Source organism: Pangasianodon hypophthalmus, chromosome 4 (genome assembly GCF_027358585.1).
Source record: "Pangasianodon hypophthalmus isolate fPanHyp1 chromosome 4, fPanHyp1.pri, whole genome shotgun sequence".
NCBI lineage: Eukaryota > Metazoa > Chordata > Actinopteri > Siluriformes > Pangasiidae > Pangasianodon > Pangasianodon hypophthalmus.
The window spans coordinates 20611228-20635882 of record NC_069713.1 but is presented as its reverse complement, the minus strand read 5'-3'; the positions used below and the strand labels follow the sequence as shown (position 1 = coordinate 20635882).

Sequence of the window (24655 nt, the reverse complement as noted above, 5' to 3'; positions counted from 1 at the left end):
ATAATAATAGCAACAACAACAACAACAATAATAATAATAATAATGCAGGGCATGATGGGAAATGGAGTCAGGTGCCTACACGCGCTCATAAACACATGGTGCCTAACAGTGTAGTTTTAGCAAGTAAGCGATGCAGACTGAACAAATGGAAAAAAGAGGATACTACTACTAGTACTACTACTAATGTATTATTATTATTATTATTATTATTATTATTATTATTATGGCAGGTGCGTAATAAGGGACACCTCTAAAGTATCTGGTAGATTATCATTATGCCTTCCTATTAATTATGGATCCCTGATGCCCTGATTAAATGATTCAGATACGGTCGAGTTGTTTGCTTGCCGGTATCTCAGTGGGATATTACGGTATATAGATGCATAAAGCTAACATGGCACATAGTTAAGTGTAATGACTGTAGGCGGGTTTGCGTGCTGTAACTATGGCTGTTGGCTGCTGAAGACAGACAGGACACAAACAGGACACGGCACCAGTGACAACGCTGTGCTAAAGAATAATAATTCAGTGAAACCGATTTATCACTGCATCTTTACTGTTTCAGAAAAAAGATCTATAGCTTTTATCCAGTGGGACGCTGGGAGGCTTAAAATTCAACAATGTGGTCAATTCACAGAGCTGGGATTGCACTTAAAAAGAAAAACAAAACAGTAAGCTTTTGTGTCTTGTTATTTATAACCAAATCATTATCATATGTAGCCTAAATTTATTACTTTGTATTTAGAATAGACTAGACTAAAACTGAAAAGTGAACCTGCACAAATACTGAACATACAACTTTTCACCCCTAAAATTTGTCTTATTCAGACTAACACTGTTACAAAGAAGCAGTGGAGCTGTTATCTTAGGCTTGAATGTAAAATTTACTATTATTTATTATAACTGTATTAAAATTTATAATGCTATGTCATGTTATGTCATGTTATGTCATGTCCTCCTATGTCATGTTGATGTAACTTTCTTTCACTATTTACAGAAACATGAAGCTGTAAATTTTCCACCCATTTCCAATGGCCCTGTTAAGTCACTACCACAAGTGAGTTTCTTCCCCTCATGTATTTCCTTCCTTCTCCTGCTTCCATTTTTAGAGCACCTTCAGCCTATATTGGTGCCTTATGTCTTCTCATCTACTGTAATATGATGTTAATTTATCACTATTAACTGAACTGCGGGTACTGGAGATTCCTCACTGAAAATGCATAACTTCGTCAGTATGATAGGGAGCTAACTGCCTCTCACAGACTACAAGAGCTTTTCTTCTCCCAGGGTCGAACTGACCATGGACCTCTTAATAGGACAATCAAGAACAAGGTATAGGACCAGAACCACAGGATTCACAGACTCAGTTTATTTTTCTTGAACAGTATTAGTTTATAGCCAATGGTAGGCTAGATGTTGTTGCACATTTCGTTTATATGAATGTCTTGTATAAGCAGAAAATCTCAAGCCATCAGGTTGGTCCTTATGCCAAAGTAAGTATGGAGATGGATCTGAAGATCACTGCCCACCTCAAAGTAAGCACTGTTATAAAAAAAAAAAAAAAAAAATTATCACTTTATTATTTGTTGGTGTACCAAAGATCAGTGGTAGTGGATGGATGTTGAAGACATTTTCCTTTCCTCAGTACCATTTACAACAACGGTATTTGAAGACTTCCTGCCATTGTTTGTCTCCTGGAAAGGAGAGAGCTGAAGATTTGACCTTACTGACCACTGAAACATTTTTGTTGAAGGTGAGGTACTAATCATCTTTTAGAAATATGGTGTGGACATTTAAAAGAACATTCCTCTAATCAATAATGTTGAAATTTGAGGACAAGGCTCTGAAGACCTCATTTAATGTCAGCGAGGCTGCGGGCTCATTGGACGCTGAGCCACAGTTTCTGCCAAGCTTAATAATGGAGGAGAAGTGGGTCAAAGATGGCTTTCCTGCTTTACCATATTGTGCACACAAGGTGCCACGCCTAGGCTCTTCTCAGGGAACATGTGGAGGCTGTCAACTTGAGAAGACAAATAGTTCACTTTCTAAGAAAAGGGATGAAAAAGGCCATTATGTCCAGGACTGTATAAGAGCAAATTCCCTGCAATGGGAGACAGATGGACTTTGTCATGTCAAGAGGAGGATTATGATCTATTTGTGTGGGGGATATAGAGGTAAGATTGACAACCACTGCGTAATGGATACATGTAATCCTACAACCTTAGAAAAAAGTTCCATCTTGTACCAAAATGGTTCTTTGTCCCTTTTGGGAAACTCTATTCTACATAGAACTCTACAACAGAGGTTCCAAAAAGAACCTTTTTTAAAAAAATTCAGAATCCTTAACCATCCAAAAAACCCAAGAAGTACCCTTTCATCTACACTCTGGGGGAAAATGGCCAAGGTTCTTTTTGCCATAAAAGTAATGAAATGTTATGATGCATCTCATACTAATACACTACAGCTTCTTGACAACATGTCTATCATTTGTAGGTTGCCATTAAAATGGAATGGAAAAACACTGACACATCTGTCCAGGGGTGGACAAAGTACTGAGAAATTATACTTAAGTGAAAATAGAGATGTTCAGAATTTTACTTAGATAAAAGTGGAAGTATCAAGCCAAACAATGTATTGAAGTAAAAGTAAAAAAAAAAAAATTACTTTGTACTAATGTATTAAAAAGTAAAAAGTACAATTTTTGAATTGATGAAGTTAAGTTAATAACTTTTTTGTGAAAAGTAACTTTTATTACTTATTTAAGACTGTTAGAAGACGATTTTTGTTTTAAAGCTGGTATGTCGTTTTGCCCGAAAACATCAATTGCAAAATTTACCATTAGCTAGAATTGGCCTTGCTAGCCAACTAAGCTAGCTGTGATTCAATTGATTGCGATCGATTGCTAGTCTAACCTGGCATTAACAAAGACAACAGGCCAACTTAGTTAAATATAGCTGGTTAAAGTGAACAAATTAGCAAAACCTACTCCAAACCCTTAGATGGAGTTCTACCTTCTAGAGAGGCAAAGGAGAGGCCTCATTTTATATGAGTCTTTGCTTACTCCAGCATACTGAAACATTTTACTAAGGTAGGGCCAGGGGCACTCATCCTCAAATACCACACTGCAGTCCATTGGCTTATCTATATTCAAATGCACAGGGATAGCTATAGTGCTAACAGCTCTGTATAACATGAGAAAATCATGGCTGGTAACAAAGTGGCGCAATTCTTGGTAGTTTTTTCTACATAGATCAACTTGCTTGGATGCTAAGCTGAAATGATTCAATGCTAAACTGAGCCCATTTGATTGATACCTGGTGTAGAGTCAGTGGCTGGATGACAGAGGAGGTGACCTTTGAGATTTGTACTTTGAAAGTGTAAATAAAAATCTAAGAGGTTAAAAGTAATTTTTCTGGGAAATGTAAGAGTACAAGTATTCAATTTTAATAATACTCGAGTAAAGTATAAATATGCCAAAATAATACTTAAGTATAGTAACAGAATACATTTACTCAAGTATTGTCCACCCCTGTATCTATATGTAAAATACTGTCTGCAAGTTTACGCCAAAGAATTCATTATTCCTGAAATGATTTTCTTTAAATATTTCAATGTTTCTAACAAATACAAAAAAGGAATTCTTTGTTATGTTATGTTGCTTCAGTATTGCTTGTTAACAATGAATGATCAACGCTTTGGTGGCAAAAAGAACCTTGGGCCGTTTTTTGCCCCAAAGCGTAAGAGTGCAGTTCCATTGTCGTTATGAAAAGGTAAATAGATTTACATGCTGTTTTTGAATAGAAGTTGAGTGTGTTTTCTAACATGTTTAGATACAGTTGCAGAGCGTACTGCGCTGATGGAGAGCGTGTATCCTCAGCTGTACCTCTACTGTAAGCAGAGAGGGTATGATTTCAGAATGATTGACCTGCGCAGAGGTGTGGAAGACCCCGTTACTGACCACCATGACTCAGTAGAGCTGCATTTAGAGATGCTTAAGAAGTGCCAAGAGACAGAGGGGCCAAACTTTTTTGTAAGTCAGTATACCTAATTATGGACACAATGGCTTTTCTCTTTTTATTGCTTTCATTCCTCTGCTGTTTTCCACAGCTGTTCACAGGTCAGAAGCACGAGATCCAGTCATTACCAACCACCATCTCCCAAAAAGACTTCGAGGCAATTTTGAAAATTGTTATAAGAGACAGGGAAAGAGTTTCCAAGAGGCAGTCTGACTTGGAAGAAACAGCCACTGAAACTCAACCCAGCATTACCAATAGCAGTGCTGATAGTTTTACACTGGAACCAGAGAGGCCTGAAAAAGAGGGGAATACAGGAAACACTGCTTTAATGAGGGAAGACACCAATTCCTATGGAGAAGATGGAGAAGAGGTCTGCTTAACGAGATGTTGGGCAGACTTCGATCGAGATTTGACCCTCTTGCTGACATGGTACCAGCTAGATGAGAACACAGTTCCACCTGTGTACCGCCTGCTGCCTGTCAGGTAGACAGGAAAGAATTTATTCAATTCAGCCTCTCAGTTTTATGAAGTTAGTTATAAAGTTCATTTTACTGTAAAAATGAATTTGTCTTATTAATATAAATTACAGCTGGGTGCAATGAGAATGAAAGGTTATTGATTTAACAGACAAACAAGATATTTTTTTTGTGGTTGAAATGGTTTGGTGATTGATGATACTTTAGATATTGGTCTATTTCAGCACAGTTAAAATGGAACTGACAGGCTCATGTGGGTTAAAAATGAAGATAAAAACAAGAACATTGCTATACTAATATTAGTGTCATTGAATGTGTAGTGAGCTACGCTGCATGCACATATAGTTCCTGTGTCACATAAGTTATACTAATAACCACAGCAGTTATACTATAATTTAAGACTAACTTTGTATAGGGGGCATGACAATGAATCAGCAGAATAGCTAGCTACATACCATGCAGTGTTTCTCTAGCCGCTTACTGTAGCTACACAGATTGTACAACATACCAAGAATCTATTTCCTCTTGCACCCAAAATTTTTCAGTGCAGCAAAAGAGTGTGATTGATAGTAATGCTACGTATCTGTATGTACATAACCATTATTTAACCAGGATACAACCAGAGATAAAAACTCTTTTACAAGACTGACCCGGCAAAGAAGGCAGAAAAAAACACTACAACAATTAAAGACATAACAACAGTTAACACATTAAGAAAAACTCCCCCCACAATTAGTGAAAATAAATAAATCCCATGTTAGTAGAAATTTACATAATAATATACAATCAAATATCACAAAAACAACTTCCAAAAAAAAAAACAAAAAAAAAAAGCATAAATTTCCCATGTATTTTTTCGATGATGTAGCATTGTTTGGCAACAGTTTGTGTCGTGTTTACAGTGTTGTTAAACTTGTTGTTGTCTGGTAATAGCTGTTTTTAGCAATTGTAACATGGGAAGAGAAAATGCTGAACAACTTGTTGAGCTGGTACAGATCTAAGAAGCTAATATCTATTGTTGTGTTGTAGAGTTGGGTAGGTAAAGGACACTCTTTTGGTTTCCATGGTATGTTCTGCAGGAGTAATGGGTTTATGTGTGTGTGCACTTGGATGGGTTAAATGCAGAGCACAAATTCCGAGTATGGGTCACCATACTTGGCCACAAGTCACTTCACTTCACTTCACTTCACTTCACTTCATAGTGTTTAGCGGCCATTGAAGGAGCAGTTAAGCCAGTTAGAAGTCTTGAATCTGACAGTTCAAGGTTTCTTTGTTTTCTTCTAGTCTTAATTCTCAGTGTGTATCTTCAAGCATTTACAGTATATGCTTTCATCGTTTTAATTCTTTAGAAATGTTAAATGCAGTGGTGGGGATTGGCTCTCATAAAGGCCTGTTAGCAGTGATCAGAATGATAAAAACTCATTAATCTGAAAATTAAACATAAATTGGAATAGGCATGCCATTTTTCTCATTTACAGTATTTACTCTGACATACATTATATGGCCACAAGTTTGTGGATGCCTGACCATCACCCCCATATATGTTGGCCTTCCCCAAAGTGTTGCCACAAATTTGGAAGCACACAGTTGTATAGAATGTCTTTATATGCTGTAGCATTACAGTTTCCTTTCACTGGAACTAAGTGAAGCCTCAAACATGTTCCAGAACGACAGTGCCCCTGCACACAAAGTGAGGTTGATAAAGACATGGTTTGCCAAGGTTGGAGTGGAGGAACTTGGCTGCACAGAGCCCTGACCTTAACCCCACTGAACATCTTTGACATGAACTGGAATGGCAGTTTGACATGAACCTTTGACATGAACTGGAATCACTGATGCTCGTGTTGCTGAATGTGCAAATACTCACAGCTACTCTCCAAAATCTAGTGGAGAGTTTTCTCAGATGAGTGGAGGTCACTATAACAGCAAATGGGATGTTCAAAAAACACATATGGGTATGACTAGTCAGGTGTCTACATACTTTTGGCCATATAGTGTACATGCTTGTATATGTATCTCTGGTTTGAAATAATACAGACAAAAAATGTTTAGCTCAATTTATTCCATATTTGCCAAAATCACTGAGTGTGATGTCGTTGAGCAGAATGACTATTAGAAGTGTTTAAACTAACTGACTGTTTTTCCTGGTATTTCTACAAACATCAGTACACATCACCCTGACCTCCTGAGCCGTGATGGGGAGCGTAGGAAAGCAGCTAGGAAAGCATGGCATTTTTCCTGTAAGCGAATATGTCAGGTGCTGCAGCGCAGTGGACCAGAAGCCATCGGAGAGGCAGAAACTTTATGCCTGCTTAGGACAGGTTTGTGTGGTGTTTGTTGCCACGTGAAATACACCTAGTTGACATAATTTATTTCAGTAAATATACATATTTTTTTATATATATATTTCAGTATTGGACTGGGAGGTAGAACAGGGTCTCGGAGCAAAGCTCCCTGCTGAGGAGTACAGTCACTGTTATAAGCGCACCATCACTGACCTGCTATATAACCTGAAGAGTGAATATGCTTCACAGTTCATTGACCTGCAGAAAGGCAGAGCACAGCTCAACCACACCCTGTATCAAGCACAGCAGAGCTTCATCCATAACATCCACAGCAAGGTAAAGTAGAGAATTACATCTGCTTAACAATGATAATAGGAGTTGATTAAACATTATTTTTTGTTCAGGTCAAAATGTCTCACAAAGTGTTTCAGTAAGGTGTTAGGCCTCCATGAGCCACCAGAACAGCTTCAGTGTGTCTTGCCATAGATTTGCACATCTCTGGAACTGTACAGGAGGGTTGAACACCATTCTTCCAAGAGATATTCCCTCAACTGATTGATGTTGATGATAGTAGTGGAGAGCACTGTTTAACATGTTAGTCCAAAATCTTCGACTGTGAAAGCCATAGCATATGATTTACATCATTTTCATACTCATCAAACCATTCAGTGAGTCCTTGTGCCCTGTGGATAGGGGAATCCACTCCCATCAGGATAGAAATGTTTTATAACTTTAAATGGCTGTATAAATGCAGCTGTGTATATGTGGTCATATAAACTTGTCTCTGTGTGTGCTTTCATCTTGAAGCTGCGACACACTAATATCTATGAGATTAACGTGAGCTGGGGCAGGAAAGGTCTCAGCCCCAAACATAACAGATCACATCAGTTCTACACGGAACGTCTCTGTTCTCATTTCCTACGCACAGTCGTGGCAGCCTTCAACAGGTATAGATGTAAAAAGATGAGCTGTTCTTTACCAGAATGTACAGAAGGCAGGTTAAACATGATCACTTTTGTTATAGGGTGATGCACGTAAGACCAATCAAAAGCTCTTTTGATATCATGAGAAAAGAAGCTTCACAAACTCAAATTCAGGAGGAGATTCAGCTTCACCTTAAACATGGAAAAACACTGTGCGTTTCAAACTACTTATATGATTTTACTTTTGTTTAGTTTGAATGACCACATGCTGTTTATTTCTTATATAATTGTAATAATATCATTACAGGATCAGTTGAATTGTGTTCATTTATTCTTTTTTTGCAGAGCACAGAGCTTTGAGCTTAGGCAAGAATTCCTGCTGGAAGTGAGGGATGCCCTGCAAAAGTCAGCCTCTTCCCAGAATGCTTTGCTGCTGTTAGGAGAGCCAGGTTTAGGGAAAAGCACCATCCTGGCCAAGGTGGCCAAGCTTTTACCAACTTGGATACCTGGGTAGGCAAAAAAGGGCATTGCAGAGATCAACAAAAGTTAAAGTATAAATGAGTATGGTCCCTCAGATCCCTCAGTTGGTTTTAGGAATGTAACATTCAGTCCTGTTTGATCTCAGAGATGTGACTGTGTTGGTGTGTTTTGTTGGACTGACATCAGACAGCAGAAATGTGCGTCTTCTCCTGCAAATGCTTTGTACACAGATAGTGGAAGTCTACTGCAAAGACTGCAAAAACACGGAAATATCAGAGGTAATTGATCATCCCAGTTTTCCTAGCATTATTTAATCATATATATTGTCTTTGAATTGACCCAGTAAGGCAACTCTCTAAGACTCTCTTCTTATATAAACCAGGTGCACTAGCAGTAGCTTGTGATCATAGATTTTTATCATACTTGACTTATTTTATAGTGTACTTTCTAGTGAATTTTTAGAGTAGCCCCATAATAGGCATGTGAGAGTCAACAACATACATCAAGCAAACAGTCTAGCAACTCATTTTGAAAGGTTTTAGATATACCATTGTTCAACCGTGTTCACTACGGCAGGTGTGATTCACATTGCTTCTGTCCCAGTGTGTGAGGTGTAAAAAGAAGTGAGGTCTATAAGAGTGTCTTACACTTTGCCTTTGTGTGCAGAAATGTATTAAACTTAATTAAGATTATTTGCTATAAAACAAAGTCTTGGCAGCTTCTAGCCGAATTTGGAGAAAAATCACAACCCTGGCAACTGTGCTATTAACTGTCCTGACGGCTGCTTGTCCTCCACTGAAAATGCTCATAACGCTGGCGTTGAGCACCGTGATTCCTGCCCCAGTGGTCCTCTGTTAGTGCTTATTGCAGTTCCCATTTCTGGACACTATAATAAAATTATAACTCTGTGGAACTAAATAGGCAAGTGAACACGCTGTGCCACAATTGTGCAATCTGTCAAATAGCAACATATTTTTAAAATTGTTGGTCACTCAAAAGAGGTAATTAGTACAAAAGGAATTTAAAATGCATGGAGTTGTGAATGAGGACTTAATGAAGATTATCATTTGTTGAAAGACTGATATAAATGGTGAGGCTCTGCCCCACCTGCCTCTGTGGACATGCCACCACTGAGTTGCACTACAGTTGTTACATTCTGAGTGCAGTGTCTCTGATGGTCTGCTTCTCACCCCACAGTCCTTGGCACAGCTGTGCAACGAGCTGCATTCTTTGTTGATGTTGGTGGAAGAGAACAGGCCTCTGGCTCTGGTGCTTGATGGTCTGGATGAGCTGAGTGAAGAACAAGAAGCTAATCTGTCCTGGCTCTACACTCTACCTCGACATGTCTATGCTATCCTGTCTGCCAACACACAATCCACCTCTGCTCATTTGCTACAGGTGACCCTTCTCTCCAAAACTACTGAGTATAGCATGGGAAAATGGATCTTATTTTTGTGTACTCTCTCCATCTGTTCATCATTTCTTTTTTTCTTTCCTTGCTTCTTTATGTCCTTTTTCCATCTCCCTCAGACTCAAGCTAAGGTCTCAGTTCTTGCTATTCCTCCTCTGAGCAGTGAGGAAATCAAAGCCAGTCTGACCTCTAAACTTGTGGCTGATTCTTACCAGCTTCAAGAGGACCAGTGGAGCCTCTTACTGCACTCGTGTCTCTCCTGTCCTTTTCCTATGTATCTTAGATTTGCCTACAGTGAAAGCAGAAAGTGGACCTCTTTCTCCTCACCAGAACAGCTCTCCCTTCCTGGGGACTTGAAAAGTCTTTTCCTGATCCTCTTGGCACGTTTAGAGCGTGAGTATGGTGAGAACCTGGTGCGACGCGCTACATCGCTGATCTCTCTCTCACGTGGTGGAGTGACAGAAGAGGAACTTCTGAAACTGTTAGGACATGACAGGCGGGTTGCTCAGGAGCTTACACAGTTATACAATCAGACTCCGACCACCTCAGGATATCCCAGTGTGCCTTATGGTATTTTGGCCCGGCTGAGGTGGGAACTCAGGTATCACATTATGGAGGTGGAAAGTGATGGGACATGGGTATTGCGCTGGACCCACACTGAATTCAGCCATGTCATCACCCAGCGCTATTTGAAAACAGAAGACTCGAAGAAGGCTATCCATGCAGATTTTGCAGATTATTTCAGCTGCTGTGCTTCTGATAGTCATATTTTCCAGCCACTTGCATGGAGTAGAGAGGAAAACGGCAGGAAAGGTTATGTGTTTAATTTGCGTAAGCTTCACGGTCTGCCCTACCATCTCATACATTCAGGCCAGATTCTGTCTCTGCTCAGCCAGTGCCTCTTTAACTATGAGTTCCTGCTGCATAAAGTCTGGGGTCTGTCCATCAGCCATGTAGAAGAGGATATGAAAGCTGCTGTCATGCCAGATAAGTAAGATACTTTGAACTTTGAGGCTATAAGTGTGTACAGTAGAATTATATTGAGTTGGGTTTAAAGATGTAGTAAAGTGTAATCAGTTTGTTCGTGTCTTTGTGCTTTTGGTGTTTGTGCTACAGAGAGTTGCCTGATATAGATGTGTTGGCCCAGGCTCTCTGTCTTTCACATCCTGTGCTGTTGAAGGACCCATGCCAACTGGCATCTCAGTTACTGGGGCGTCTCCTCCACATCACTGCCCAAGATAAGCCTGTGGCTCCAGGTACTGTGAACAGGCACATGAAACGTGTTACAGTCAGTGGTAACTTTCTCTGCATTGACATTTTTCTGTTGCACTGGCATGCTACTGCAGGTGACCCTCAGCGCTTCTCTTACTTGCATGACCTCTTGACACAGTGTCAGTACTCATCAGTGCCTGTCCTGGTGCCATCTTACAGCTGCCTCCTGCCACCAGGAGGAATAACACACACAGTACTTGCAGGTATAACTGTGTCACTGATAACAATGATTACACTTTCAGTTATTAAGCAAAATATTATTGCATGGATACATTACACTCAATACATTAAATAGTGATGTATTAGCCCAAAAATGAAATACAATTGAGGAATCATGAGGCATCATTTAGAGTTTTGGGGTGCAGACACTAATGTGGCATGGTTAGGATTCTCCCAGTCTCCCACTGATAGAGCAAATGCTTTTCTGCTGCATGACATGAGCTCTGTATTTTCAATATTATTTATACATAGCACATTTTAAATTTGCTACTTTAAGTGTTCTTATTTGCAAATTTAACCATAGTCACACACGCAAAGAGATGAAGTGCAAAATGAGTAAATGGGAAAAAGATCAGCAACAATATTTAGTAGTATACACATAAGAAAAACCATATTGGCAAGACTTCCTAAAAAAGCATGATTTATATAATCTACAGGTTATATGGGAAATGTGAGCTAAATTTATAGTGGACAAGCGATTATTAGATCAGTGACGTAGTGAGCAGGAGAAGGGACTGGAATGTGACAGATCAGAAAAGTAAATGATATAATGAAGCTCAGCTCCCAGAGGAAATAAATACGTTTGCTTGCCTTTCTGACAATCAGTAAGGGTTGAAAGCTCTTGCTTTCTTTCTCTTATACATTTGTACTTATAATGTAATTAGGTAAATTGCTCTCCAAATTGTGGACAACAGTTTTGTTGTTTTTATATAAAATAGGTGAAATGATCTCCATACCTTGCCTATAGGTCATATGAGTCCTGTAAAAGCACTGGCCTTGGGTCAGTATCATGCAATATCATGCTCTGAGGATGGAACCTTTAACCTCTGGAAGTTGGAGGATTCAATAACCCTTGCCAAAACCATTCCAAGTTCGGTGGTGTCTAATCCAGACTGTGCTCCTGAAGCGCTCACTCTCTGTCTGGAGGACACAGTATTGGCACTAAGGATGGGACACAGACTTCAGGTGCAAGAGGTGCACTCTGGAAAGGTGCTTTATACAGATGCAGGGTCAGTGGATGTTCCTGTTATTACATCTACCTGTGATGGACGACTGTTGGTGGTCTTTTACGATGGCAGTCGCATAGTCAAGGTAAGACACCTTCAGTCCACCATGTGTTAGATGTTGAAATGTTATATATGCATAGTAATTATTGGGGAACACTGCAACAAACTCTTGTAGGTATTATTTTTCTAGTTCTCTTTATTATTTATTGTTAGGTGTTTGATTTAGCAGAGTCCTGCTCACTGCTTCACTGTGTGAACCTCACTCTTGGTTGTGACCCCATTCACAAAGACAACTCCATTCTGGTCTCCCGCAGCTCTCTTAAAGATTATGTCCTCTTTGGATATAGGTTAGTATCTATAGGTTAGTGAACCACACAATCTATATAATATAAGGCTAAGCCTAATTGTACAAAATCTCAACCAGTAACATTCTGATGAAAATCAAGTTTATGCTTTTGTATCTTTCTCACACACCTACATACTGTGTATAACCACAATGACTTCATTATGGCGTTTCACTTTTATTAATATAGTTTTACTATTACTTATGTCATCCAATATCAGTGATGTTTAAAATGATACTGTTGCAGTTTCTGAACTGATTTGAACTGTCTGGTCATGTAAAGACCTGTTTGATTATTCATTTTTATTCTCCCCAAGGTTTTTTTTTTTTTTTTGTGTCATCACTTCAAATAGGTATCAGTCACATCCATAGCACCAGTGTGTAGGGCTGTAGTGCTGGGTTTTTCCACAGATATGCCCCCACGGGGGCAGTCGTGGCCTAATGGATAGAGGCTCGGCCTTGCAACCCGAAGGTGAATCTGAAGGTTGTGGGTTCGAGTCTCAGGTCGGGCAGGGATTGTAGGTGGAGGGAGTGAATGACCAGCGCTCTCTCCTACATACACACATACCACGACTGAGGTGAGACCCTTGAGCAAGGCACTGAACCCCCAACTGCTCCCCGGGCGCCGCAGCAAAAAAGGCTGCCCACTGCTCCGTGTGTGTGTGTGTGTGTGTGTGTGTGTGTGCACACTTGGATGGGTTAAATGCAGAGCACAAATTCTGAGTATGGGTCACAAGTCACTTCACTTCAGATATGTGGCACTCGATTGACTGTTTGTTATAAAGTTGTAGCTATTGCAAATAATAGATTGCATTGCGATTTTAATGCCAAGAGATTTCTTACTGAATTATTGTGTGTCCAAAATTATATTAATACCTGAAACCAGTTTGGAAGCATTATCTTATTTTGAATGCACTGAGAGGGGGGGGCTCAGTGGTTGGCACTGTTGCCTCGCACCTCCGGGGTTAGGGGTTCGAATCCCACTTCTGCCCTATGTGCATGGAACTTGTATGTTGTCCCCGTGCTTTGGGGGTTTCCGCTGGGTACTCTGGTTTCCTCCTCCAAAGACACGTGTTGTAGACAGATGTCCAGGGTGTCCCCCACCTTGTGCCCCAAGTCCCCTGGGATAGGCTCCAGGCTCCGCTGTGACCCTGCGTAGGATAACCAGTACAGAGAACGGATGGATGGATAGAATGCACTGAGAGTTGTTTTGGAATGACTACAGTTGTGGAGACAATGTAAAAACCCTGTAGGCCATGTGAACAGACTGTTTAAAGCATTTAACTAGAGTCATTGTGATGGACTTTTTAATAGACTTTATTTACACCACTAGCACTGGTGCAGTTTTTAATGGGATCTTGGTCATTGTTTCTGTCTCTTTTTTTTTCCTCTCTGTTTTTCTCAGAAGTGGTGGAGAAGCTGCTGTTTTCAGTGCTAGAGCAGGATCAATATTGGTTACTCTAAAAGCTCAGCATCAGGCTGCCTCCATACAAGCTGTGGAAATGAACTCTCAGTACTTCCTTCTCTTCTGCAGGTAACAGGACAATTTTACACTTTGTATTGCATTTATAATACATGAAAAGTGAGCCCATTTGTAATTTTGTTACAGTACATAACTTTGCATGTTTATAAACCTCTTATATAACTGTTATAATGTTAGTTAAATGTATTAGTGTAAAGAACGTACATTTCTCAAGTAACCATTTGCACAGTGTCTTTTTTTTAACCCTTTATTATAGTGGACCTGTTGTACTATGATATTGTCTATCAAAAAGCTAAAATCTATCCTTTCCTTTCTAATGTATAAGGTATCCCTATAAGAGACACAGTGATATAATACACATCGAGCTCTTCAGCACTGCTTCTTTCCAGTACCTGCGCTCTATTATGGGCTGCAGTCAGGATTACATTTCCCATGTTACTATCAATAAGGGTGGCACCCATGTAGTGGCCTTTTGCCCCTCAACTCATAACAGGACCACAGAAATCAATACTTGGAATCTAGAGACTGAAGATCATAAACATATGGCACGATTCCCAGGCCTCCTGTCTGCAGGTTGGTCAGGACATGTAGTACCTTATACAGTACTTGGACATTAAACCTACACTGCAGAAATACTAATTTTTTAAAATTTGATTTCAGGTAAAGTGTGTGTAATTTAGTTTTCATGACCTCATTAATTACACAAGATACATATACTTAGAACATGAAACCTGTATATTTATTTAGATAAAGATAAGATTATTTTGATACCACATTGAACATGGCACCCTACATAGAGATTTATTACAAATCCTTTTTACAGGCTGATGTAATGGCTTTCCTAACGCAGCAATCATAAATTACATGAAATAGAAGACCACAAAGGGCTATTTAATTTTCATCAACAGTAGCTGTAACTGAGTATGATCATTTGTTTACAGCTATTTTGTATGTGTAGGTATATGTTCTGACCTGCGTTTCTGTGTGGGGTTCTGTATGGGAGAGCGGTACTTGCGCGTGTGGAATCTGGCTTCCAGAATCAATGACCAGTCTCTCGTATACAACATCCACAGAGTACAGAGTGATGGCATTCAGGAGATAATAGCTATGGATAAATATCCCAGGTAGACACTCACATAGTAATAGAACCATAATATTTACTAGCATACCTTAATTATATACCATAACTGCAAAAACAATATTATATCACTCAGAATATAATATAATATAATATGAATATAATATAATATAATATAAAACAGGGTGTCCCAAAAGTCTCCATACGTAGGGGACTATGTATGCCTGCACCACGTCAGTTGTGCCTTTTCGGTGGATATTTGTGGATGTCCACTTCTTGGTTGGTCTGCAACACTTCCAGTCTTTTTGAATTTGGTAATTAATTTGGGAACTGTGCCATGTGTGATGTGCTTGCCATGTTTCCTGTCCATCGCAGCCTTGATCCTGATCCAGCCATGAGACTGAATTCAATACGTTCTTCTGAAAGGTTATCTGAAAAAATATATAATATAAACTAAGTATGAAAAATTTTGGAAGACATTTTGCTAAAAAGTGTTAATTTCTCCTACTTATGGAGAGTTTTGGGACACCCTGTATGATATGATATGATATGATATAATATAATATAATATAATATGATATGATATGATATGATATGATATGATATGATATGATATGATATGATATGATATGATATGATATGATATGATATAATATAATATAATATAATATATGTTATGTTATGTTATGTTATGTTATGTTATGTTATGTTATGTTATGCTATGTTATGTTATGTTATGTTATGTTATATTATGTTATGTAGTTATGTAGTGTGTCGCAGCACACGCCCTGGTACGGTGCGGGTGTGGAACATAAGGCGAGCACGGTTCAGGGCTCGGCCTGTCCGGGTGGAACACAGCTTATTCACCAGTGCTGATGTTGCTTTGGTGCGAGACCTCAAACTTTATATCCTGACTGACCATGGCACTGCCACCTTCACTGATACACCCACACCAGTTTACCAGGTACAACTGTAATTCCAAAAATACTGCAGTTAATGATGATAATTAAAAAAGGCTTAAGAAAACTGTCATACACTTTAAATATGTCATACTGTATTTTGATTTTGATTCTGTAACTGAGCAGTATAAGTTATTTCTTTTGACACTTTGCATGTTACAGCAACTATATAGGATCATCACAGACTTTTAAAAGTATAAGTGGGTCCACCAAAAGTACTGCTAGGTCCACTGCTCAGTAGCTATACAGAACATTACTAATGTGTTCTTTATGGATCATTACATGTTCTTGTATGTATATAAAGAATCAGCAGTAAATTCTATATGCATATAATCCTATGCAATAAATGTACTTTCTTGTTAATACCTTTACTTTAGAGCTCTTTGTTATATCTGTAAAGACGACTCGTACTCAAGCTTTTATTCAACCCTCACACTACTTTGAACAGACAGAGTAAAAAAAAAAAACATTCAGGTGTTGAATGTCTTTAAACGAACAGTCATTCATCCTATCTTTTATCAGTGTATTGAACACATTGCCTTAACTAGAACATGAGATTATAAGTGTTTCTAGGTATGCAACACTCTTGGCAATATATGGATGGATGACAAAAAAAAAAAAATCCCAAGTGTCTTAGTAACATGTTGGACCATGACAAGACCAGCTTCAGTGAGGATTGGCACTGAGTATCTGTAACTGTACCAGAGGGATGAACACCATTTTTCCAAAAAGATATTCCCTGAACTGGTGTTTTGTTGAAGGTGGTGGAGAATGCTATCTACCGTGTTAGTTCAAAATCTCCCATAGGTATTTGGTTGAGTATGATATGACTGTGAAGGTCATACCATATGAGTTTCACCCTCATCAAACCATTTAGTGAGCCCTTGTGCCCTGTGGATGGAGACATTGTCATTGTAGAAGAGACCACACCCATCAGGATAAAAATGTTTCATCACAGGATAAAGGTGATTAGTCACTGATTTGTAGTGATCTATCCTTCTATGGGCACAAGTAGACCCAAAGCATAACAGAGCCACTGTTTTTTCCTTTAATTTTGTCACCCATCTGTATATAAACAATCCAATGTATATATATACTGTATATAATGCTACAAATAAGTACACTTGTGTCAGTCAAAGCCATTAGTTTGGAATTCTTGGTAATACTGAAGCTTAAAAAAATATGCTTCAAATGTTTAGTAATTTTTTTTTTCTGGGCCTTTTTTCTAGACACTTCTGGTGTATGATCTTCTAACAAGAAGCTACATTAAGAAGCAGTCTGGCCTTTTCATTGTACCATGCCCTGAACAGGACTACCAGCTCATGAAGGGGGAGCTACTGCTTGGCCTGTCAGAGACTCGGTTAGAATTCTCTTCATTAAACTAATTTAGGGATAAATTAAATTATGTTAATTTCACGTTTCTACATGTATAAAGAGACCAGAGTTTAGACTTTGATTAAAATTAAAGTTTTCAAACATAAATTAAAGATTTGACAATATGTTACAATATTGTGTATATATTTTATGCTTTAGATACAGTGAATATAAAAAAGTCAACACACCCAAATTAGAATTGCGGGTTTTTGTGATGTAAAAAAATAAAACTGAGATAAATCATGCCAGATCTTTTTCCACCTTTAATGTGATATATCATCCAGCAAAATTCAAACAAATAGAAACATTTTGGGGGAAAAAAGGACAAAGAAAAAACTTACAATAAACTGGTTGCATAAGTGTACACACTTGTGCAACATTTATGCAACTTTATAATGGGGGCATGTAACTGTGCTCTGAAATAACCAATCACATTCAGACTCATCTTCAAATGTAATTCAAAAAGTCATACACCTGTCATCAGTGACGTGATTGATATTAACCACAAATAAAGATCAGCTGTTTCTGTAAGATTTTCTTTACATTTTCTTGGTTTCATCAGACTGCTGAAGCCATGATCTGTAAAGAGCTTACAAAACATGTATGAAATTTCATTGTGACAAAGATCAATCAGGAGAGGGGCATAAAAGAATTTCCAAAACAGTAGATGTACCATGGAACACCATGAAGGCCATCATCAGCAAGTGGAGAAAATGGGGCACCACAGTGGCATTACCAAGAACAGGATGTCCCTCCAAAATTGACAAAAGGGACAAGATGAAAACTTGTTTTCTATTTAGGCACAAAACCTGCAGGTCTCTGTTAGACAACTGAAGATGAAGAAAAATTTGACCTTCCAGCATGACAACAACCTAAAGCACAAAGCCAAGTCAACGAAGGAATGGCTTTAGATGAAGATCAACTTTGTTTAATGGCCCAGTCAGAGCCCAGATCTAAATCCTATCAAAAACCAGTGGAATGACTTGATGAGGAGACACAGGAGATCCCCTCAGCTGGAGAATTTCTGCAAGGAAATAAAATTGCAAAATCAAGAAGTGCTAAGTTCGTAGACTCTTACGCAAAATGACTGAGTGCTGTATTACAAGCAAACAGTGCTTTAACAAACTATTAGCTAAGGGGTATGCACACTTGTGCAACCAGGTAAGTTTTTTCTTTATCTTTTTTTCCCTAAAATGTTTTTATTCGTTTTTCACTTTTATTGTTGCTATATCACATTAAAAGTGGGTAAAAGATCTGACATGATTTATCTTGGGTTTATTTTTTTTGTATCACAAATATCTGCAATTTTAACAGGGGTGTGTAGACTTTTTACATCCACTGTAGATATTGCAGTAAGGCATGATATAGCAGTAAAAAGAATCAGACATGGAGTTTCTGCATGTTTGACCTTAGTGACCATCTGATAATGTGGGACCTGAACTCTGGCTACATTAAAGGCCGCATTAAAATGAATCATAAGGATTCATTTCTGTCCAGCTCTGTGGTTGATGACAGTCAGTCCCTGAATATGCCTACTGGAGAGAGATCAGGTATGTGGTAATATCCATGTTTAAAAAATTGCCTTTCAAATTGAAATGTCACCCTTCAGTTTGGGTTATGCCTCTGACTTTAATTATGCCTAAAACAAAAATATATTTACTGATTGGAAATATAGCAAGCCTATTCACGCTATAAAATGAATTTCATTCAGATACATTATACTAGTAAAGCATACTATGAAGATTTGATGCTTGCAACCTTATGTACATTGTTAAAATAAACTATCTTCCTGCGTGTTAAGGTACTGCAGAACACACACAACAACAGTAATGACTCGGTGCCTGGTGAAATTTGTTTCTTCAAAATTCTTCAAACAGCCTAATTCTATAAACTATCAACAGTCAGTTTCTGGACTGATGGTATTCCTAGTTTGCGACCTAGCGAGCCAGTATTACAATGTATCTATCGATAGAGACCTCAAAGCACTTTTGTAAGTCGCTCTGGATAAGGGCATCTGCCAAATACCATAAATGTAAATATAGTCTGGAGATTGTCGTGTGCTTGTACAGAGCTGGTGATGCCGTGGGACTGGCGCACAGAGAGCAAGACTGCCAGAAAGAGGAGACAGGAGAGTGAGCTACAGAGGGAAAAAGAAGTGCGGCAATGCTTAGAGAGGGAGAAATACAACTCCATAGACCAGTACCTCCTCAGTGGAGATGAAAAGGTACTGTTAGAGGAGAACTTTAAACACTCTGTCTGAAACTACTCAGTTTTGTTAAACCATATTTTGTAAAGGTATAGGCCTGTGTACCTCTCACTGATCACACACTTATGAACTCAGGTAGCTCTGTTTATTTCTACTCCATTCTTTCTCTTGGTCAGGTGGTAATATGTTCCTACTTTGCCCATCACCTGAATGTGTTCAGTGTCGTCTCCCAGGAGCACTTGCACACACTTGATGATAGTTGGTCCCTTCTGGGTCTCCGTACTGCGGCGCTCACACACTCAGGAAGGCACTTGGTCATCTCTAACTACAGTGAAGCCCAGCGATCTCCTTACCTCACTCTCTGGGACACACAGCATGGCAGAGTATGTTGGACTCAGTAACTTTTCATATAGTGTCCACAAATTTTCAAAATAGGCTATTTTTTTTTTACTTTATTAGTTCCTCATAAAGGTATTCCTGAAATTTTAAGGCACATTTGTCTAATACATATGTTTTTTTATTAATCATATTAATAATTATTACACTGTACCATAGCACTGTTGAATTCTTAACTTGAATCCTAACACTGACCCTTTAATTAATAAAAAATTATATTGGCAATTTTCCGTGGTATAAGAAGAATAAAACTTTAGGACATGATGATATTGGAAAATAAAAAAATCTTTGGGATGGTAATTGGATCACACCACCCTGTTGCTGATTATTTCTGTATAATAGCACATACTATCCTGTTTATACTTTACGTAATAAACCAATGATAATAATCCATAAATTGTTTTAAAGAAATGATGCAGTGTGATAAGTCACATGGCATTAGCCAGTAGAACTGTGAAATTTTTAAAAAAGCAAGCTCTTGGTATTTTAAGAATTATTTTCTGTGTTTTTCTGTGTTTTTGTTGATCCAGGTGCAAAAGAGACTGAAAAATGAACCTGGGATTTGTTGTGTGGCCATCACAGACGATGCCAGCAGGATTGCCTTTGGGATTGCAAACTGTAACAAGTATGGTAGACTGGTAGACTCATAGAGCCAAGCAGGCACAGTCTGTGTGGTTCCTTGTGGGGTTCATTTCCATAATGCATAAGACATTTATACTGACATTTACAACATTTAGCAGATGTCCTTATCCAGAGTGACTTCTAGAAGTGCTTTGTAGTCTCTATCAAAAACCTATCCTGCTACGTCACAGCATGAAGATAAATGCCACAATAAGTTAGCCACAAATATAAACAATTAAAATTTATTTGGTTTCCTGTATATTTACTGTACCTTGCATAAGTATTCCTCCCGCCTGTACATAGAGACCTGTTCCTGGAAGGCCCTAGAGAACACACCTAGACAAACAGCATCATGAAGACCAAGCTGTCAAAACAAGTGTCTATTAGATTTTGGGGCCTTCCAGGTGTGACTGCAAATATTGAGATCACATGAGGCTTTAAGTGAATATAGGTGGACTCTAGTCAACTAAATATGCAATGGCAACTGGTTGCACCAGAACTAATTTAGGGGTGTAGGAGCCATAAAGTTACATATATGAAATTATTGGATAATCTGTCAATCTTTTCATTATATGATTTGTTTCAGTGTCTGTTTCAATACATGTTTCTGTATTCTGTGTTCCTTCGGGCGTGGATGATAATTATTGCACCTAACATTGCTACTTCCTGTGGGTAACCATTTTTAACAGGAAGTGAGGTGGCAAGTGGTGTGTGGGAAGGGAGACAGTTTAATGACCAACATGTGAGAGTACCTTCGAATGGCCAAGATCTCTTGTTTGTAGCTTTGTGATTTCTTTAGTCCAGTAAAATGTCAAGATTTTCTCTACTTGTTGCAAGTAGCATCAAATACTCTGTCTCACACAGAAGTGGCTATATTTCATTGAAAGGAAGTCATTACAAGGGGTTTCACAGCAGTGGGGGTAAATACTTATGCAATCATAACAACCCCCACTTCAGTTCCAGGTTGTAACACTATAACGTGGAAAAGTTAGGAGTGAATACTTAAGCAGGGCACTGGATATACAATGCACAGCTGTTATTTCCAAATACAGAGTAAAAGTATAGGTTTGGTATAACTATTGGATATAATTTGTTTCTTAGATTAAAAGTGTGGGAGCCTTTTAGGAGAAAGCACAAGACCATCTTAGGATATGGGAGTCTGAAGCTGACTGTGTCCAGCAGGCTTTATATCACAGAGGGAGGAGCCAAAGCCATTTTGCTAGCAGGTAATATCAAGCACTAACCTGTGTTACAGTGGCCTTTGAAACAGCCTTTTGTGATCAGGCTTACACATTTATAAAATTGTCTCCTCACTCTAATATAGATGTTTATCTGCCCCAGAGTTATTTATGAGCCATAAAGTTATTTATTTATTATTTATGGAAATTGGGTTAACGTTAATAGATTTTACCTTGGGATTTTATCTAAGGTTTTAAATTAATTTCAGCTTACCAACTTTCCAGTTACTCAAACATAAAAAATAAAGTAAATACCACTTTTATAATAAAGAGATTTTGATGGGAGGATGGGAGGTAACAAGACAAAGTAAGACTTAAACATGCCTCATAGCTGTGAGTAAACCAAAATGTGATTTCAGTCTCTACCACAATCCTCTTACTCACACTATGACCTATACAGACAGATCTGTCAGGAGGATGCCCAGGCATGTGATGTTTTTAGACATCTTTCATAAAGTAAAGATGAAATTTCGCAATTGTATTGCTGTAAAATCAAAGGACATGGCCTGGGACCAGGAGCCATCCATTACTGTATTGAACAGAACATAATGGTTATGTTCTATGCACTTGTTATACACTATATGGCCAAAAGTATGTGGACATCTAACCAGCATCGATATGTGATTATTAAACATCCCATTCCATAACATTGGGAATTAATATGGACTTGCTCCCCCTCTTTGCTGCTGTTACAGCCTCCACTCTTTTGTGAATGCTTTCCAGTAGATTTTGGAATGCAGCTGTGGGGATTTTTGCCCAGTCAGCCCAGAGCATTAGTGAGGTCAGGCCCTGATGTCAGTTGAGAAGGTCTGGGACGCAGTTGGTGTTCATCTCATTAGTTCCAGTTAAGAGAAATCTTATTATTACAGCATACAAAGACATTCTATACAACTGCGTGTTTCCAAATGTGTGGGAACAGTTTGGGGAAGAACCACACATGGGTGTGATGGTCAGGTCTCCACATACTTTTGGCCATGTAGTGTATCTGTACTAATAGTTGACAGCAACAAAATGAGTAACTCTCAGTCTTCCTGCAGATGAGGTGAGTTTATGGGACCTTGATGCTGGGTCGGTGCTGTCTGTCTTCACCCCCGACTCCAGAATTCAGTGTGTATCTGTTGTGGGTGATGAGAAGTGCACTCTCCTCTTAGGTTTCAGTGACATTTCCACTCTTATCAGCATGACCCTTAGCAAACAGGGGGTCACTAGAACAGGTAAAATTGCTCGCCATGAGCAACTGTTCGGGGAGTCCAGCAGCAGTGATGAAGAGGAGGACTGAGGAAAAATAGGCCAAGTTAAGATGTTTGCAGGTTAAAAGTGAATAATATTACACAATACACTATGGGGCTGATTCAAGATTGTTGAGGAAGTAACTTTAAGCAATGGAAGAAAGACTACTCGTCAGCAATGGGATCAGTCATCCTGTGTTCCTTTAATGGTCACAAGATCGTGAGGTTATAACAAAACTACAGATCTCAGCTATATAGAGTGGCAACAGTGTACCACTGTGTATAGATTCAGATTTATTGTCAATAATCTTAAATTCAGAATTGTTTTATGGTGGAAAAGAAAGTCTTATTTTACATAGGAAGTATTTACAAGATTTTAGTTTGGTGTTACAACATTTGAGAATGTTATTTTTAGTCATGATTACATTATGTGGGTTCTGCCATGTGTTTTTGGTTCTTCTGGTTATTACTATGCACACTTTGCAACTAGGCTTTCCTGTTTCTTGTCACACGTACATCTTACAAAGAGTCGTCATTAAAACGGCTTCCTCCTGTGTGCTTCACTAGAACAACAATACAATAATACAAATACAACCAATTCCTGTACCTTCTATGACACTGTGTTTTTCTTTTAGTATAACTAGTATTAAATGGTATATATGGTATCATATTTGTTTGACTTTAGTACACTTTATATAAAACCAATATGAAAATCAATAGCCTATTAATGACTTTATTTGGGATTTAAGTGGCAAGTTCTGTTACACCAGATGAAAATTAAAAACCTGATGTGAGCAACTTTTTAAAGGACATTTTAGCTGAATCAAAATGATATTACTATAATAGCTACTCTGAGAAAAAAACCCAATGTATATGTTACAATACTGGGCTCTGTAATCAGCAGCTGAAATAACTGAACCAAATTAACTGGAAGCCAAGAGCTAGCTTTATCGAATAAGAGCTAAGCCTAGATTGACAGCAGTGTTATAAATATATCTTATGGAAGCAATGGAAAAAGGGCTGTTGTTCCACCAAAACATCCAGATCTGCTCTTTCCACCGTCTTACACTTATAGATGTGGACCAGATTAACTGTACAGAGACACAGGATGTAGAGAAAAACTCAGATGTGGACCAGATTAACTGTACAGAGACACAAGTCATAGAGAAAACTCTGATGTGGACCAGATTAACTGTACAGAACAACTCAGATGAGGACCATCTTAACTGTACAGAGACACAGGATGTAGAGAAAACCTCTCATGTGGACCATCTTAACTGTACAGAGACACAAGACGTAGAGAAAAACTCTGATGTGGACCAGATTAACTGTACAGAGACACAAGACGTAGAAAAAAACTCAGATGTGGACCAGATTAACTGCACAGAGACACAGGATGTAGAGAAAAACTCAGATGTGGACCAGATTAACTGCACAGAGACACAGGATGTAGAGAAAAACTCAGATGTGGACCAGATTAACTGCACAGAGACACAGGATGTAGTACAGGATGTACACAAGATGTACACAAGTACAGAACTTGTGTAATGATCTGGCTTGATTTGAACCAAAACTCTAATGAAAACAGCCAAATAAGTGGGGAGATAAAACAGTAAATGTCATTGCTAAAAACAAAGTG

At 38.5% G+C, this 24655-nt stretch overlaps 1 protein-coding gene across 4 annotated transcripts; it reads left to right on the top strand.

Moving 5' to 3' along the window:
• Positions 1-2: 2 nt before the first annotated feature.
• On the top strand, positions 3-23797 carry LOC113539792 (NACHT domain- and WD repeat-containing protein 1). 4 transcript variants are annotated; one of them, XM_053233055.1, is made up of 32 exons: positions 3-185; positions 566-671; positions 998-1057; positions 1234-1332; positions 1458-1535; positions 1646-1753; positions 1835-2174; positions 3831-4030; positions 4108-4499; positions 6659-6813; positions 6905-7113; positions 7585-7724; positions 7802-7912; positions 8046-8210; positions 8326-8458; positions 9378-9578; positions 9711-10582; positions 10708-10847; positions 10938-11066; positions 11831-12174; positions 12303-12436; positions 13838-13966; positions 14241-14488; positions 14874-15039; positions 15756-15957; positions 17182-17312; positions 18740-18876; positions 19396-19550; positions 19709-19915; positions 20459-20553; positions 21651-21775; positions 22825-23797. In XM_053233055.1, exons 2-32 carry the CDS (start codon positions 621-623, stop codon positions 23064-23066), a joined length of 5898 nt encoding a protein of 1965 aa, XP_053089030.1. In that variant the 5' UTR covers positions 3-185; positions 566-620; the 3' UTR covers positions 23067-23797. The 4 variants fall into 4 exon arrangements, with proteins under 4 accessions (XP_053089030.1, XP_053089031.1, XP_053089029.1 ...); XM_053233056.1 differs by lacking the exon at positions 3-185 and having other exon boundaries at positions 193-671; positions 1288-1332; XM_053233054.1 differs by lacking the exon at positions 3-185 and having other exon boundaries at positions 193-671; positions 22825-23796.
• The last annotated feature ends 858 nt before the right edge of the window (positions 23798-24655 follow it).